The sequence below is a fragment of the Nyctibius grandis genome, chromosome 6, assembly GCF_013368605.1.
Source record: "Nyctibius grandis isolate bNycGra1 chromosome 6, bNycGra1.pri, whole genome shotgun sequence".
Classification (NCBI taxonomy): Eukaryota; Metazoa; Chordata; class Aves; order Nyctibiiformes; family Nyctibiidae; genus Nyctibius; species Nyctibius grandis.
In genome coordinates this window covers 38,963,949-38,978,862 of record NC_090663.1, presented here as the reverse complement: position 1 = coordinate 38,978,862, position 14,914 = coordinate 38,963,949, and the positions used below count along the sequence as shown (strand labels likewise).

Here is a 14,914-nt window from a genome sequence, read left to right as displayed (position 1 = left end):
TAAATAATTTTTTTTTTTTGTGCTCTTGTTTATTTGGACTTGTGAGTCTTTTTAATCCTGTTAATGGCAGTTTTCTACTTTTTGAAGTTGATAGCTTTGTTATTGTTCAGTAAACATCTCTTAAGTGTTTAGAAGGGGCTCCCTTGAATTATTTTTCCTGCCTTTTTTTCCCAGCAGAGTCTTCCTGAGCCAAGGCAGTGACACTCAGTTACTCTGGCCTGGCAGGGCTCCTTATGTTGTATTATTAAGAGGAGAAGATTGCATGTTATGGCCTTTGCCATGCTTATGTAGTTGGATTTACTGTGCATGTATAGTGTGTATTGTGTGATAGATGTGAAGCAGTTCTGCTCTAAGTGTCTGCTTCTAGCTGCCACCTTTCCCAGGTGCTTGGGCAGAGGGCAGGCTGCATAAATTGCTTTAGAGGTGGCAGCACTCCTGTGCTGTCATAACCTTCTTCCTGGGGATCCCTTTCCTGTCACATTGACCCCATGAACGCCCACATCAAGAGTAGAACAGGTCTTTGAGGGAATATAGCAGCTAAGGTGGCTGCTGTTACTGCTGGACCAGTTTGTCAAACCTGCAGCCTTCTCCAGATGCAAAGGGGCTTTGGCAGGAGGCCATAAGCTGGATAAATTGCTGTGATGGTGTGCAGGTTGGGTACACTGATCTAAGCCAAGTATGGGTGCTTAAAAAACATAATGCCCCAAGCAGCATTCAGTTGTAAATTGTTACAGTGAAGCTTCAGTCAATCTTATCTCTCCTCGTACTGTTTTGTGTTGGTTTAGTTTAGTAACATCAGTGTACGTGTTTGTGCTTTCTTTGCAGCCTCTCAGCTAGTACATTATCTGTGTCTTCAGGAAGCAGTTTGGGATCTCTGGCATCCAGCCGGGGATCTCTGAACACGTCGAGCAGAGGGTCGCTAAACTCACTCAGCTCCGTGGATCTCTACTATAACCAAGGCGACCAAGTAACAGATTTGGACTATCAGTATAAACTTGACTTCGTATTGCAAGAAAAAAGTGGTTACATTCCTTCGGGGCCTATCACAACTATTCATGAAAATGAAGTGGTCAGTTCCCATGGGAGACTGGGTTACAGTGACTGTCCTTCAGCTGCAGACCATCCCAAACTGACTGAACCTCCCAAATCTGTGACATCACTGTCTTCCAGATCCTCACTGTCCTCCTTGTCCCCCCCAGGCTCCCCTTTGGTTTTAGAAGCTGCGTTTTCAGTGTCAGCTCAAAATTCTCCTCTGCATCGCCTCTCTACGGACTTTGAAGACTGTCACCTTTTGGGTGATTTTGCAGGCATTAGTCTCTGTGAGAACCAAATATTATTGGACTCTGAAGACAGAGCAGGATCTCAGATTCCTCCAGATGATAAAGATCTTAATGAAGGCATTAGGCAATCTCTGCCTTCTCTACATGAAGGAAGTTCAGGTAATAAAAAAATCTAACACAAAATGTATGTGTTACATGAAAATTTTGAACAAACAGCTGGCTCTTGAATGGAGAGGTTCCTTATGTGACTGAAGAGTATCTTGATCAGCGTACATTTGCCATGGTGGGCAGTCAGTAATTCTGAGGGATGTTACCTAACATCTAGTTTTGGGTGCAGAGAGCTGTGATCACCCTGATTCCATCTACGTTTTTCAATAGCTATCTCAGAAGGAAAGTTCATGTATTGCCAACTTTGTAGTGAAAAAAAATAACAAAAACCTGAAGCTGGATCTTGAAGACACAGAGGATGCATGGTGTTCCTTGGTGTTCCTAGGTATTGTCAGGAATGTATGGGGATAGAGCAAAAAACCCTCTGCTGGTTGTTGGTAACTTGAAATCCGATACTTTGTTTCTCACTGAAGAATAAGTTACAGACAGACATCCTCAGTAAAAGAGATTTCTGGACTTAAAGTTAGAATATGTGTGTATGTATACCTAGTTATTTGAACCTGCTGTCACTGAAAGGTCTGCAGTTCATTTTTTATGTGAGTTGAGAAAGACAAGTAACCACATGCCATGTAAGTTACAGTGAGACTCTCCCCATTTTTAACATGGATTTAACGGCTTTTAGCTTTTTATCCATCTGAGTTAGAACAGCACTCCTAAGCTAGTCTAGGCTCCCCTACAGTCTGTGGGTGACTTCCAAAAGGCTGAGTCGTCTTATCCTAAAACAGACCTCCCTTTAAGGAAGATGGGATGAATGACCCTGTGGGTTATTGAGGTATCCTTAGTAGCTAGTTAACTTTGAGATGGCTGAAATAGGTGGAATGAATTCCACTTCTGGTCTGCAGTAAAAGCCATGCAACATACTTAGACGTCTTGTATTGTCAAAGCCTTTGGCAGAGTCAGAACTTCAAAAATCACAGCTGTCAAGAATTGATGGCTTGTCCTCAGTTGTAGAGCGTTGACCATTTTTTTTTTGCTGCCTTTTGTTAGGGTTGACAGTATGTGGTGCTTTCTCTGCACATTTACTGACTTTTTCTAGTGTCATTGTCTTAAAGTATGTTGCAAACCATTTGTGTGTTTATGTTACACAGTGGCTCTGTTTTCCCAAAGAACTGAGGAAGCCAGATTTCCACTAGTGCTGAGCACTGGCAGCCCTATTTGAAACCTGATTGGCACCTAGCATAGCCAGCTCCATGCTTCTGGGCCTGAGTTGATCGTGAAGCGGCTGAGGAGTTTGGGTGTCTTAGAATAAATACAGCCTCGCTCTAGAGAGCACATTGTCCAGATTTGTTGCCAAGCTTGAACCCTTGTGCCTGCAGTTTGCCAGTCTTTAAGAAAAGTACCCAGACATACTGATTCAGACATATTTTAATGAGAAATTTGCTTTTTTTAAAAAAAAAATATGTATCTATCTCAAGGAATTGTTGTAACATCTATTGGTTAATTAGATTAGCTTAGTGCAGTACTTAGTAATTTCAGTATTGATCAGAGCAATGTGGCACCAGAAAAGAAACGTATGGTATACATAGTAGAAGCTGGAAGTCCCCTCTCTGTTCAACTGTGCAGAAAGAAAAAAAGAAATTGCCTGCTATCCTAATGGTCTGAACCTGTGAAATGCAAAGTGGAAAAACATGTAGGGGGATTTGGGGGGGAGGGAGTAATTTTGTCCTTTGTCTTTTCAGTATAGTGGAACACAGTAGTTATTTTTCTTTAGAGATGTATTATAAAAGACGGAAAAAATAATTAATTCTCTTGCCTGTATTTCAGCAGCATATCCTTTCCAAATTAACAACAACTTACTTTCTGTCTTTGCAATCTGACTGCAGCTCATCTGGTCTGAGAACTGAATTTAAGATGGTTTGGAATTTGGGAACACATAGGACTATGCGGAATCAGAATTATTTTTTTAAAATTTATTTCTTTAGATCGTTAGTTTCAGAGGCATCACGTGGTTGTCTAACATTTTTGAGCTTTTTTGAGGACCTGTTATCCTGGGTAGTGTCAGAGTGTCTTTTAAGTCTAAGTTTAAGCAGTTACGATTTTAAAATATAAATTCTTCCTGTGATTCTTCATACTGATACTTCCTCATGTAGGGTCATATATATAATACAAAATACTTTAAATCTGTATTAAGACTATAAAAACAAGCACTCAGATTTTGAAAAGCCAGATATTAATTAATTATGCTTCAGTACCTCTAGTGTCCACAGCAAAATGGGCCTCGTCGTGAGGCTTCAGTACATTAGCAGTGAGACATAGACTTCTGGGGTTGGTTCAGTGTTTCTACTCCAATTTTATTCTTGGAACTGCTGCGATGCTGAACGGGAAGGCTTTCAGCAAACTCAGCTGGAGGCATAAAACCTGCGTGGAAAATTTCAGCCCACACACTTAAGTTTTACAAGACTACAAATGTGAATACTGCCAAGTCTTAACCTGAAGGTAGACAAACATACCTGAAGTCAGTATAGCTGGTATTTTCATGTAATAATCTGCATTGGCTCTTCAGATGTAGTGCTCACCTGCTTCTCTGTCTGTCCCTGAGTTTTCTGTACAGGTGAACCATACAGATATTTGCTCTTCTGCACGTCCCTGTTGTCAGAAACCAACTTGGAATGTCATGTAGTTCTTCCACAGTCAGTCTCTGTCATTGTCAAAGTCAATGCAGGCTGCTGTGGTAATTCCTAAGGGTAATCAATAAATCATGCCACCACCTTCACCCCTCATGTGGTAGGGGGGAAGGGAATGAGCACTTCATCATCAAGGAAAAAGCATTCCTACAGCCGTAAATAAAAGCACAAATGCAGCAATCAGTCATCTAATCTGAAGCCTTAAATTTTAAACATCTTAACAAGATGTAAAGTCATGATTCAGGTGGGGACAATAATGCATACCAATATCCTCATCCCTTGGCAGATAAAAATACTGCATAGGCCCTCAATTTACTGTTCTGCAGAACGTGGCTTTCCGTGAATACTGTGTCTTTCACTGCATGACACTAGCGTATGAATGCGAGTTGAAGATTAAAGCTAAGTAGTAGTTGCTAGTAAAGAGACTGTAGCATAAAAAGGTTTTGATGATAGTAAGCCAGAGGGGATTTTTCATTTCTAGCAGTTCACTGGGGAGAGGGCATCTGTCTGACTTCTGAATATTTAATAAACAGTAGGCAATCACTTTGCATGTAGCCAAAATGTTACTACAGTGCAGAATGTGAACATGGCAAATACAGGTTTAAAGATCAGGATAATGAGGGTTAATAATGAAGATAATGAAGGATAATAAGTAGCTCAACAGATACAGGTGATGACAGGAGGCTGTGTCTCTGGGAAGGAATAATAATTGTACATTTTCAAGTTCATCGGTTTGGTTATATCCCTAGCCAGAATATGTGGTAACAGCAGTACAGTCTCAGAATGTTTAATGATGTGGAACAAAACTACTCTGTGATACTCAGTTAAGGGTCACTGCTTTCAACTTGACAACTTTTTAAGCCTGTGCTTCTCTCTTTCTATTAATCTCTTGGACTAATTTTCATTCCTCTTTCTTTTTGTAGGTGTTGACTTACCGCGAAGAACAACTAGTCACCTGCTTGAGGAGAAAACAGCTTGTGTATCTGCTGCCGTGTCTGATGAGTCTGTAGCTGGAGATAGTGGTGTATATGAAGCTTCTGTGAAACAGTAGGTTTGAGAAATAATGCAAGCCTTTCCACCAAAAATTTAAATATATCTATAAGCAGTTATATAATACGAGCATAAGCAGTTTATGAGTCTTGCCTTTTTTGTAAATATTTTGTGCTTTCATATTGAAAGGAAGGCACACTTGCCAATGAAGTTTGATTGGTTTTTTTTAAGCTGATAAATTTGCATTAGAGTGCTTGTAGAACTTGGTTGAGTAGCATTAATATGCTACCTTCTAATCCTGGGGCTTTTTCTTGCTAGAAGTTTTCCTAGGAGAAAAGCTGTATTTAAACTATACAGGTTTTGCCATGGGGCTGTATTGGCACTACTCAGAGTGACTCTTGTTACTTGTTTTGTTTAGATGCAATCTTAAGATTGCATAGCATTTTGCTTGAGTATTTTCTTTTTAAAAAAGGGGATATAGGAAAGATAAGAAAATCCTCAGTTGTAATGTCGGTATAAAAATAATCCAGATTAGGGTTTAATATTCATGCTTCACTGTGGTGAACAGGATACAAGAAATGTATTTGCTATTACTGCTTTTTGACAAGACGTAACTTCTACAGGATTCTTCATACTAGTTTGTATAGTATTGTCTGATTTCTGGCAGTGAGAACAATGAACTCTAGACTGCATAACAGAAGACTATTGCAAACTGTGAGAGAAACTAAAATATTTATTTTCCACCCCAGTTTTGTCAAGTTCTTTACATTTAAGAATTTTTTTGTCCTTTTGAATATTCAGAGAGATGTTTTAGCAGGATGCTTACAAAGATGTAGATGCATGTCTTCTGTTGCCAGGCTAAATGCTTTTCTATGAGGACAAGTAAAGATGCATTATGGTATCATAAATGGGTTTTATTGGCCTGTGATAAAATTACTTCTACTTGTCAAGTCTTTCACAAATTAAAAGGTAATAAAATAGATGAGACCAAATAAAAAAGCTCACATACAAAAGGGATTCCTCCTGAAGTGTTGCAATGCCTATTCAATCTAATTTTAGGTTATGGACCCATATTTCAGTCTGGACTTTGAATCCTAGTATTCGTTTTCTCCATGTCTTCAGTTAGACCTAATGCAGCTTCTCAGGCTGAAATAAACTCCCATCTACTAAAAACTCAGCCTTCACTTGACTGAGTGGCTGTGACTCTGTATTTTGGTTCAATAACCATTGCTGTCTTTCCATTTTGTTTCAATTCTGAGCCACTGTGATCAAAACTCTGCTCTAATTACAAGCCCAGTGGATAGAAATGAACAGACATTGGATCAAAAGCCGTAGATGTTCTGTGGAGCAAGTCTTCAGCTGCCCTCTCCAATGGATGCAAGTGGTGGGATAGCTGGAAAACAGAACAAATGCCTGTCTTCTTCCTGTCTTTACTCATGAAAAGACAAAAGATGACAGTTGCATCCCCTAAGCCTGTGTACAAAAGGAAACAATTGCCAAGCTGAAATTTACAGACACTAATTATTCCGTTATAGCTCCAAGTGTGGATGCTCTTAATTCTTGCCGAGTAGGAAATAGTGAAGAGGTAATGAGTGTCTGTGCGAGTTGCTTATGTTTAGTAGAAGTGTTTTTATGAACACTGTGTATGGAATAACTTATAATTTGTCAGTGTGCTCCTGAAGTCACAGTACAGTGATTTCTACTGTGTAGATCAGTCCTTTGTATTGAGTAACTTAAGGCAGGGGAGGAAATAAATACACCCTATCAAATTAGCCATCAGGAAATTAAGAGTAAAAAAGAAACCTCTAAATGCAGAGTCTTAAAATAATGCTGTCATGTCTTGATAAGGCGTGGGATGTCTGTGTCATTCTCCACATTTCCTGTCTTGACTTTTCCTATCTTGATCTTGTTTATTGATCCCAACAGTCTAGTTTTAAAAATCAGTAAAACACATTAATACCACATCCTCACTCAAACCTCCCAGAAAATGACTGGAAATTATCTTGCCACATGGATTCTCTGTAATTCCATTCAATGCTAGAGTTGCTCTTCAGCTACAAGACTTGAGTCCCATTGGTTCTTTGAATGCTTCTGAAAACAGGCTCAGAGGAAAGATGCTTCTTGTTTGCACAGACACCTCTTTATTTTACAGAGCTCCTGCTTCTCAAATATTGTCCAAAGCAGTATTTCACATCCAGTTTACCTGTGGTCTGATGTTTATTAGAAATTTTGATTTCAAATTTTGTATTTGGGGGGTAAAGAAATACTAAGTATGTACAGGAAAATGTCGTGAATTTTTCTCTTGCCTGTTAGTCTGGCCTGCTTCAGTAATCAGCCTGAGGCCTTTCCGACTCATTACTGGAGTTGTCAAACTGTTGGGGCAGTGACTGTCCTTGAAAAGAGGCATTGCTATTGTGTAGGCTCTGAAATTCTCGTTTGGAGTACATGCTGTAATTAAATCAGCCTGTTTAGGATAATTTATATACATTCTGTGTACACATACCTTAATTGTTGCTGAAAGCAAACTATAATTTTCCTAAATTTGGGTATTTGCCTGTTTGCCCTAGACCAAATGAAACTGAGGACATTGTATATAGTGAAGATGATGCAACAACTCTAGAGGCTGCCCAGGTACAAATAGGACTCAGGTAAGTGACCAGCAAAGGGAATATTTCTGTTCATACATGAATGCAAATAATAACCTTCCCTCATGTTGTCCTTTCTTTAACAGATACGACCACAGCAATTCAAGTTTTGTGATAATCATAGTACGGCTCAGGAATCTGCCAGCGTTTTCTGTCCCCCTTGTCTCTAAAGCGTAAGTCAAACAGTCACTGAGCAGTAGTGTTGGAATATGAGAGTATAATAATAAATTGTACAAATTCTCCAAAGGAATGGATTGATTTACTGCTTAACAGCACTAAAATATGTATAAAACTTTTCAAACTGTAGTAGTACTTAGCTTTTACATATTCCAGCGATGCTGCCAGAAAAAGAAGTTACTGGGAAGTTTGCATGTTTCACTAAAGTGGATCGAAAAGCATTTTTTTCAATGATGCTTCATTTAGTGTTTTTAAACATTCTGTAGCTTTGTGAGTGGAGAACAGCTATTCTGTAGTTACTAAAAACATTCTTTTGATACTTTGCCATTCTTTCAGCTTGGAATGTTGTCTTTTTACATTTATGTGGCATTTTGATGTAAGATGATGTTAAAATAGTATGTGTCTTTTAAGTGAGCTTTTGAAGGTAAGGGGTAATTTAATGAATTGCAAGTAGAGAAGCACAGCCATACTGAGATACACCTACCCTAACAACTGGAGCTTGGAGGTCTGTTAAGAATTAATTCTTGTGTTGAATGGGACAGGAAAGGTCTAAAAGTAATGACAGTGGAAATTGTATGTAGGAAGTGAACAAAAATGCCTGAATAAGAAAATGTTATCACTGAGATTCTAATCCAAAACTCTCATCTGTACCAATAAGTGCAGCTTGTCTTGGCTCCTTGGGGACACTTGTACTTCAGTGAGCTTTTTTACAGAATGGAAAGCTATCTTAAACTGTTGAGAAGCTTAATAAGATTAGAGTAGAACATAATCAATCCTTGGAAAATTTTGGTTACTTGCTGGTTCCCTTCCCCCTGTCCCCCATCACCTTGAATTTGATTGGCAGATCAATAGGAAGCCACTGAATGTGGAAACGATGTATAGGGATACAGGCCTGGGCGCTTGTTGGGTTTTTGTTTGGTTTTGTTTGGTTTTAATAACAAGGTTGTCTACTACCATCCTTCCTTCACAGAATCACAGAATCACAGAATGTTAGGGATTGGAAGGGACCTCGAAAGATCATCTAGTCCAATCCCCCTGCTGGAGCAGGATTGCCTAGACCATATCACACAGGAACGCGTCCAGGCGGGTTTTGAATGTCTCCAGAGAAGGAGACTCCACGACCTCTCTGGGCAGCCTGTTCCAGTGTTCGGTCACCCTCACCGTAAAAAAGTTTTTCCTCATATTTATGTGGAACCTCCTGTGTTCCAGCTTGCACCCATTGCCCCTTGTCCTGTCAAGGGGTGTCACTGAGAAGAGCCTGGCTCCATCCTCTTGACACTTGCCCTTTACATATTTAAAAACATTAATGAGGTCACCCCTCAGTCTCCTCTTCTCTAAGCTAAAGAGACCCAGCTCCCTCAGCCTCTCCTCATAAGGGAGATGTTCCACCCCCTTAATCATCTTCGTGGTCCTTCTCTGACCTCCATCTTTCCCCTGCTGACCTTCCAAGTCCACTAGCATTTAGCATAAAAATATAGGAAAACTATAGAAGAAAAATTGACACAGCTGAGAGGAAAAGTAGATAATGTAGAATATAAAAAGAATGTCAACAAGACCTTCAGTAAGATAAAGTTAGATCATAGCTGGCATCTTTTTAGGAATTAAAGTATGAAGTTGTAATTAGTAGTCAAGCATCTTCAGTGCAGAAGTCCAGACCTGCTGCTGCTAAAAAGATTTAATAAAGCTCAAGGAGGAAGAAAAGACGGGGTAAAGGAAGGACCTTGCAAATAGCATTTCTTCTGTCACTTGCCATTGTGTGCATATATGTATATACTGTACAGATACGTACAATGATAAAAATTGACTCTGGAAAATGATGCTATGTTATAACTATTTTCTAGAACATGAAATTGGGTAGCTTAATACTTTATTGAACCTTTACACACAGAGGAATAGATTTGACATGAGGTCTTACCGATATCTGTTTCCACACTGTTTGTCAAAGCTGTTCACTTTTAGAGTAGGTAGAGCCTAGCTGAATAATTATTGTGTAGGGATCACTTTTTCATCAGTTGAGAAGTCTTAGGTTTGTCACAGCAAAATCTGAGGCATTGGTTGACTTCCAAACTTTATTTAAATTAAAAGGAAAATAAGCACTCCTGTAAAACAAAGCCAGTGAGCAATTTATCTTTCATTTCTCTGTTTACCCCTCATTCTGGCCTGATGCCAATAAATTGGCTAACAGTTATTAAAAGAAAGCTCCAATGAACCACCTTTTAAACTTACTTTTAATATACTTTATATTCTATTCTTACCTCTTTTCTAAATGTTTCCTAATTGCTTAATCTGTCAAAATCATGGTTTTCAGTAGACCATGCAAGTTGCTCACCTACATTGATGTGAACATAGCAGCAGCATTAGAGGAATTACATTACCCTACCACTTAACTTTGGGATTGGTTTGTCAAAATGCTGGATACGTGCTATCCAGGCTGTACGTGCGAACCAAACAACTTAGATCTTGCTCTTTATCCCAAGAAGCTTGGCGTAATTGACAAATAAAGGCTATGCCCAAATTCAAGTAACAAAATCAAATTTCTCACAGACCTAATTTCTTTTGGTTTAATTAATTAAAACTAAGTTTTTAATAATAATAACAGTATGTATGAAGTCATTACCAGAAAATACTGCAATAGTACTATAAATTTTGGAAGAACAAGTTTTTTCCAGATGTCACAGTTTAAAGCTGGACTGGCTATTAAACCTGCGGCAGATGCTTTCTGTTATCCCCCCCCCCTGCCCCCAGAGGGAAAGGGAAAGGGAAAAGGGAGAGAGACTTCTGGGTTGGAAAGTTAAAACAGTTTTAATAAACTATAATAATGAAAAAGAGTATAATAACAATAATAGAAATAATCAAATATATACAAATATATATACAAAACCAAGATTGAGCTCCCCTGAAGTCAGCCGCGTCCCCACCGGCACTGCAGGGCAGGCTCCGGGAAGGCCCAGCCTGGGCCTAGCGACGGTCGAGAGCTGGATTCAGGAACGCACGGATTGGGATCGGGGGCAGCAGGAAAACAGACGGAGTCCTCCTTGGACACTGGCCATAGCAGAAAGAGAGCAAGACCCTCGTGATCCTCCCGCTTTATACTGAGAATGACGTGTATGGGATGGAATACCCTCATTGGTCAATTTTGGGTCACCTGCCCTGTCCGCTCCCCCCTGCAGCTGCAACCCCCCTTCCGCTCTTCACTCGTAAGCAGTGAGGAATTCAGCAGTGACCTTGGTTTCTCTCAAGAACAAGTACAGCAAGAGCCTTTCTGCACAACATCCCTACCGGTGCCTCAGTGATAACTACAAACTTCGGGCGTTATCAGTCCTGGAAGCAGACACTGTCTGCAAACATGCAGTTAGTTTCAGAAAGTGCAGTTACTTAGAGGAGACTTAGCTGAAAGTAAAAATCACTGAAAGGAAAATCGGCCTGGTTTAGGCCAAACCAGGACACCAGAATAATTTTCTTTGGCCCACTTTTTCTTCTTGCTTTCACTAGCTTCATTGCATTCTATTCTACAATGAATGTCAATTATATTTAGAGACAATACCAGAAATAGGCTAATGAATAGACACAGAAAAGAGGTAAAACAATTACTATGCTCATTCATGTGTATGAGAAGCTGTGCAATAGGTAAAGAACGTGTACAAATTGTATTAGGAGTGTCTTTATCAAACTACTACTAAAACAAGACCTGCAAGTTAGCAAGTATTACCTTTGCCCACTATAATAGCTATTCATGTTTGTTCTATAAAAAGAATGCAGCTGTGTAACAATTTCAAGTTATTCCCTGTGCTTAAGTTTAGGCTTGCAAGATGTATTCTTCTAAGTCTCACTTAATATATTAGGAATTGATCTTAAGCAGCTATGGGCATAGCTATTTTCTTCCTCGTTTTCCTTAGTTTTCTGGTTTCTTTGGAGGTTTTGGTTTGTTTCTTTCTTTAAAAGATTAAAAGACGTCACTGCTTTTCAGTGCTGCTCACATCATTCTAAGAGTTTAATTTTTACATCCACCCAAATTTTTCTCATTTTTTTAATTAACATTAAGATCATGTTTCCTCCCATCTGTGACACAATCTTGTGTTCACAGTACTTAAACCAGAGGATAAATATGGATAGAGACAGAAATAGCTACCTCTGTTGCTACTGCCTTACCAGGCACAGAAATTCCTTTTTGGGAAATGTTTGTGCAAGGGGCCGGAGGAGTTTCTCACTCCTCTTTTTCACATCTTTTCCTTTCCACCTCTGATTTCTTGCTGTTTCATTTTTCTTGCTATGCTCCTATAGTCGATGGGATCAGCTTCTCTCATGCGTCACCAGCAAGTGCTAGTTTAAATACAGGTAAAGCTTTTGTTTTGTTTCCGGCAGGTATATTAGAGTAGCAGTACTTCCATCCTCAACTGATATCAGCTGCCTGTTCCGCACAAAAGTTCATCCTGCCACGGAAACCATTTTATTCAACGAGATATTCAGAGTAACCATTTCCCAAGTAACATTGCTACGGAAGACGCTGAGAGTAGATGTTTGTGCTGTGAGTAGAAGTCGTCGGGAAGAATGCTTGGTACGCAGTTTTATTTCTGGCTTTTTTTGGCATGCATTTGTTTGTAGTGTCCCCTGTTATTTTGATGGTCAAGGCTGCTAAAATTCCACAGCACTTGGAGACAAACTCTGAAGTATAGTTTGGTTGTTGCTATAGTACTTAAAATACTACCTTTCTCTGAAATTCCTGATACAGAATCTAATCCTGGATGGGAGTTTTAGCAGGTGTTTTGGTAATTCTAACACTGCATTACCTTAACCCTTTAATTACAGATTGATATTCCATCTTTGCAGTTTTATACATAAAAAACCCATAAACTTAATTGTAACGTTACTCTAACATTAGATTTTAAAGTAAAAGCTGAGCAAAAGCCACAGTATGTCCAAAAAAAAAAGGCAAACCCTCATTATCACAAAGTTGTCACAAAGAACAAACTAAAGTACATTTTTGCACGTTGTTGAAGATTATATGATGTCCACCTTTTTAGTCTTTATGATCTGTAGAAATAATAAAAAGGCATGACATTCATAGACCAGCCTGTTGGAAACTGGCACTTTTAAAATTTTGTTGTTAATTGTGGTCATCACCTAATTAGTGATGCTTCATTTACTTTGAGATTGCTTTTGCATGATCTGGTACAAGTCAGGTTAGTTTTTCACCATGAGTCTGACTTAGTAGCATAGCGAGATTTTTAGTTACAACACACTGAAGAGATGCTGGAATCTGGTGGAGTTCATCAGCCCTGACTACTGGGGACAGCCTCTCACTTTCAAAAATGTAGAAGTTAATTTGTGGAGAATGTGTTGGCCTTTTTCAGTATGTAAGAGGTTTCCCCTCAGGTAAGGGAAGGGCAGCAGAACAAAAATGCAACAGACTGCAGGATGTAAAGGTGAAGGAAAAAACTCAACAACAACAAAAAAACAACACCAAAGACGTAAGGGTTAATCACAAGATCAAAAGAAAGAGTTGGGAGTACCACCCCCAGCAGAAAGCCGTGGGCAACATGACCAGAGTCTTGGCAAGAGCTATGTATGCAGCCCAGTAGCTGTGAAGATAATTAGCTCTGCCAAAGAACAGAGGATTTTAATCTCCAAGGCACTGCCCAAACACGAGTACTTCATAAGTTTTCCCAGAGTGCCAACTCAGCAGATGGCAGTGCTTGTCCAAATGAAAGGGTTTCTTAATCTCTTTTACTGTCTTTTCATCGGCTTCTTCATTGGTCAGAGCAAACAAGGTCATCCGTTACTGTTTGCCGTATTGATGATTTTAGTGGTGGAACAACTGAAAAATTGACTGAAACTTGCTGCTCCTTGAGTTGATGCTGCAGATTTCATTGATGCAGTTTTCAATTATTGAATGCTATAGAAAGCAGACGTGAGCGTTACAGTGATATAGAGGGTTTGTGTGGGTGCATGTGGGGAGAAATTCTGCAGACTGAAAAAAAAGATGGCAGAATGGACAATATGAAGCACCTTTCCATGTACTTCTGTTTGTTTATTTTATCTAGAAGTGGAGGAAAATAGCAAATTGTACAGTTAAAAAGGGAATTAAGATTCATGTCAAATTTGTGCTGCTTATTTTACATGATAAATACTGTAGAATTTATTTTTAGCTGTCTTGCAGGAAAGAAAAAAAACAAATTTAAACAATTTTATTCTCCTTTCTTATTTTGTGCAGGCTGGGACTCAGATCAGTCTGGCAGATGTATCATTTTCTGGTGAGACTTGTACTCTGTGCTACAACCTGTTACCTTGCAAGCAAATTCCTGGCAAAGAAAACAAGGAACCAAATGAAGAATCCATGTTTCTGTTAAGCAAGCAGTCATCGGACTCATTGGACTTGGTGAGCAATGTGTTGGCTATTAGTGTAAGAGCAAGAAAAAAGCCATAGACTCCAATTTTGCTGTTGCACCATGGTTACTTGAATACGCAAATTCAATGAAGGCCCAAGGCCCTGTTGTCTTGCAGGCACTTTTGTCTATAGTGACTTGGTGTGTGAGTAGGTCCTATATGGGGTTTCAGGCTTGTTAGCAAGTGTGGGTAGGGCTGATGCTTCTCAGTGGGATACAAAATTGCACTCCAATTTGAAACGCTTCAGCTGTGTTTCATTTCAAAAAGAGTGTTATTGAAGAGCTTCCTTAAGTTTACCATTGATTTTCATATGCACACATTAAAAATTGCTATTTATTAATTATTTGAATTTGCATACTTAAAACCATTGCACTGAAAATGCTGCTTATGCAAAGCACGTACTAATTCTTCTGGTTAAATAAGCTTTTCTGGTTTAATACCTCCTTGAGAACCACATTAAAAAATCTAACTTTTAAGAGCAACCTCCTTTTACCTAGGGATATTACAAGTATGAGAGGGAAAGAGAGACAAGACAGTAAAGGATCACAGGAGAATAGTTGATTGCATTATTGTTTTGCAAACAATCTATTTTTAATTGATATTTACTCTGTATAAAAACAATCAGTTAATGTGCTACACACTGACA

The 14,914-nt window shown here is 39.1% G+C and overlaps 1 protein-coding gene across 1 annotated transcript in view; it reads left to right on the top strand.

The window, feature by feature from the left end:
- WWC2 (WW and C2 domain containing 2) overlaps nt 1–14,914 on the top strand; it is a 110,632-nt gene that overhangs the window by 75,698 nt on the left and 20,020 nt on the right. The window contains exons 11-16 of the mRNA XM_068402757.1: nt 826–1,439; nt 4,996–5,119; nt 7,630–7,710; nt 7,794–7,880; nt 12,247–12,439; nt 14,096–14,260. Coding sequence (XP_068258858.1) covers nt 826–1,439; nt 4,996–5,119; nt 7,630–7,710; nt 7,794–7,880; nt 12,247–12,439; nt 14,096–14,260 — 1,264 coding nt within the window. The remainder of the gene's footprint in view (nt 1–825; nt 1,440–4,995; nt 5,120–7,629; nt 7,711–7,793; nt 7,881–12,246; nt 12,440–14,095; nt 14,261–14,914) is intronic.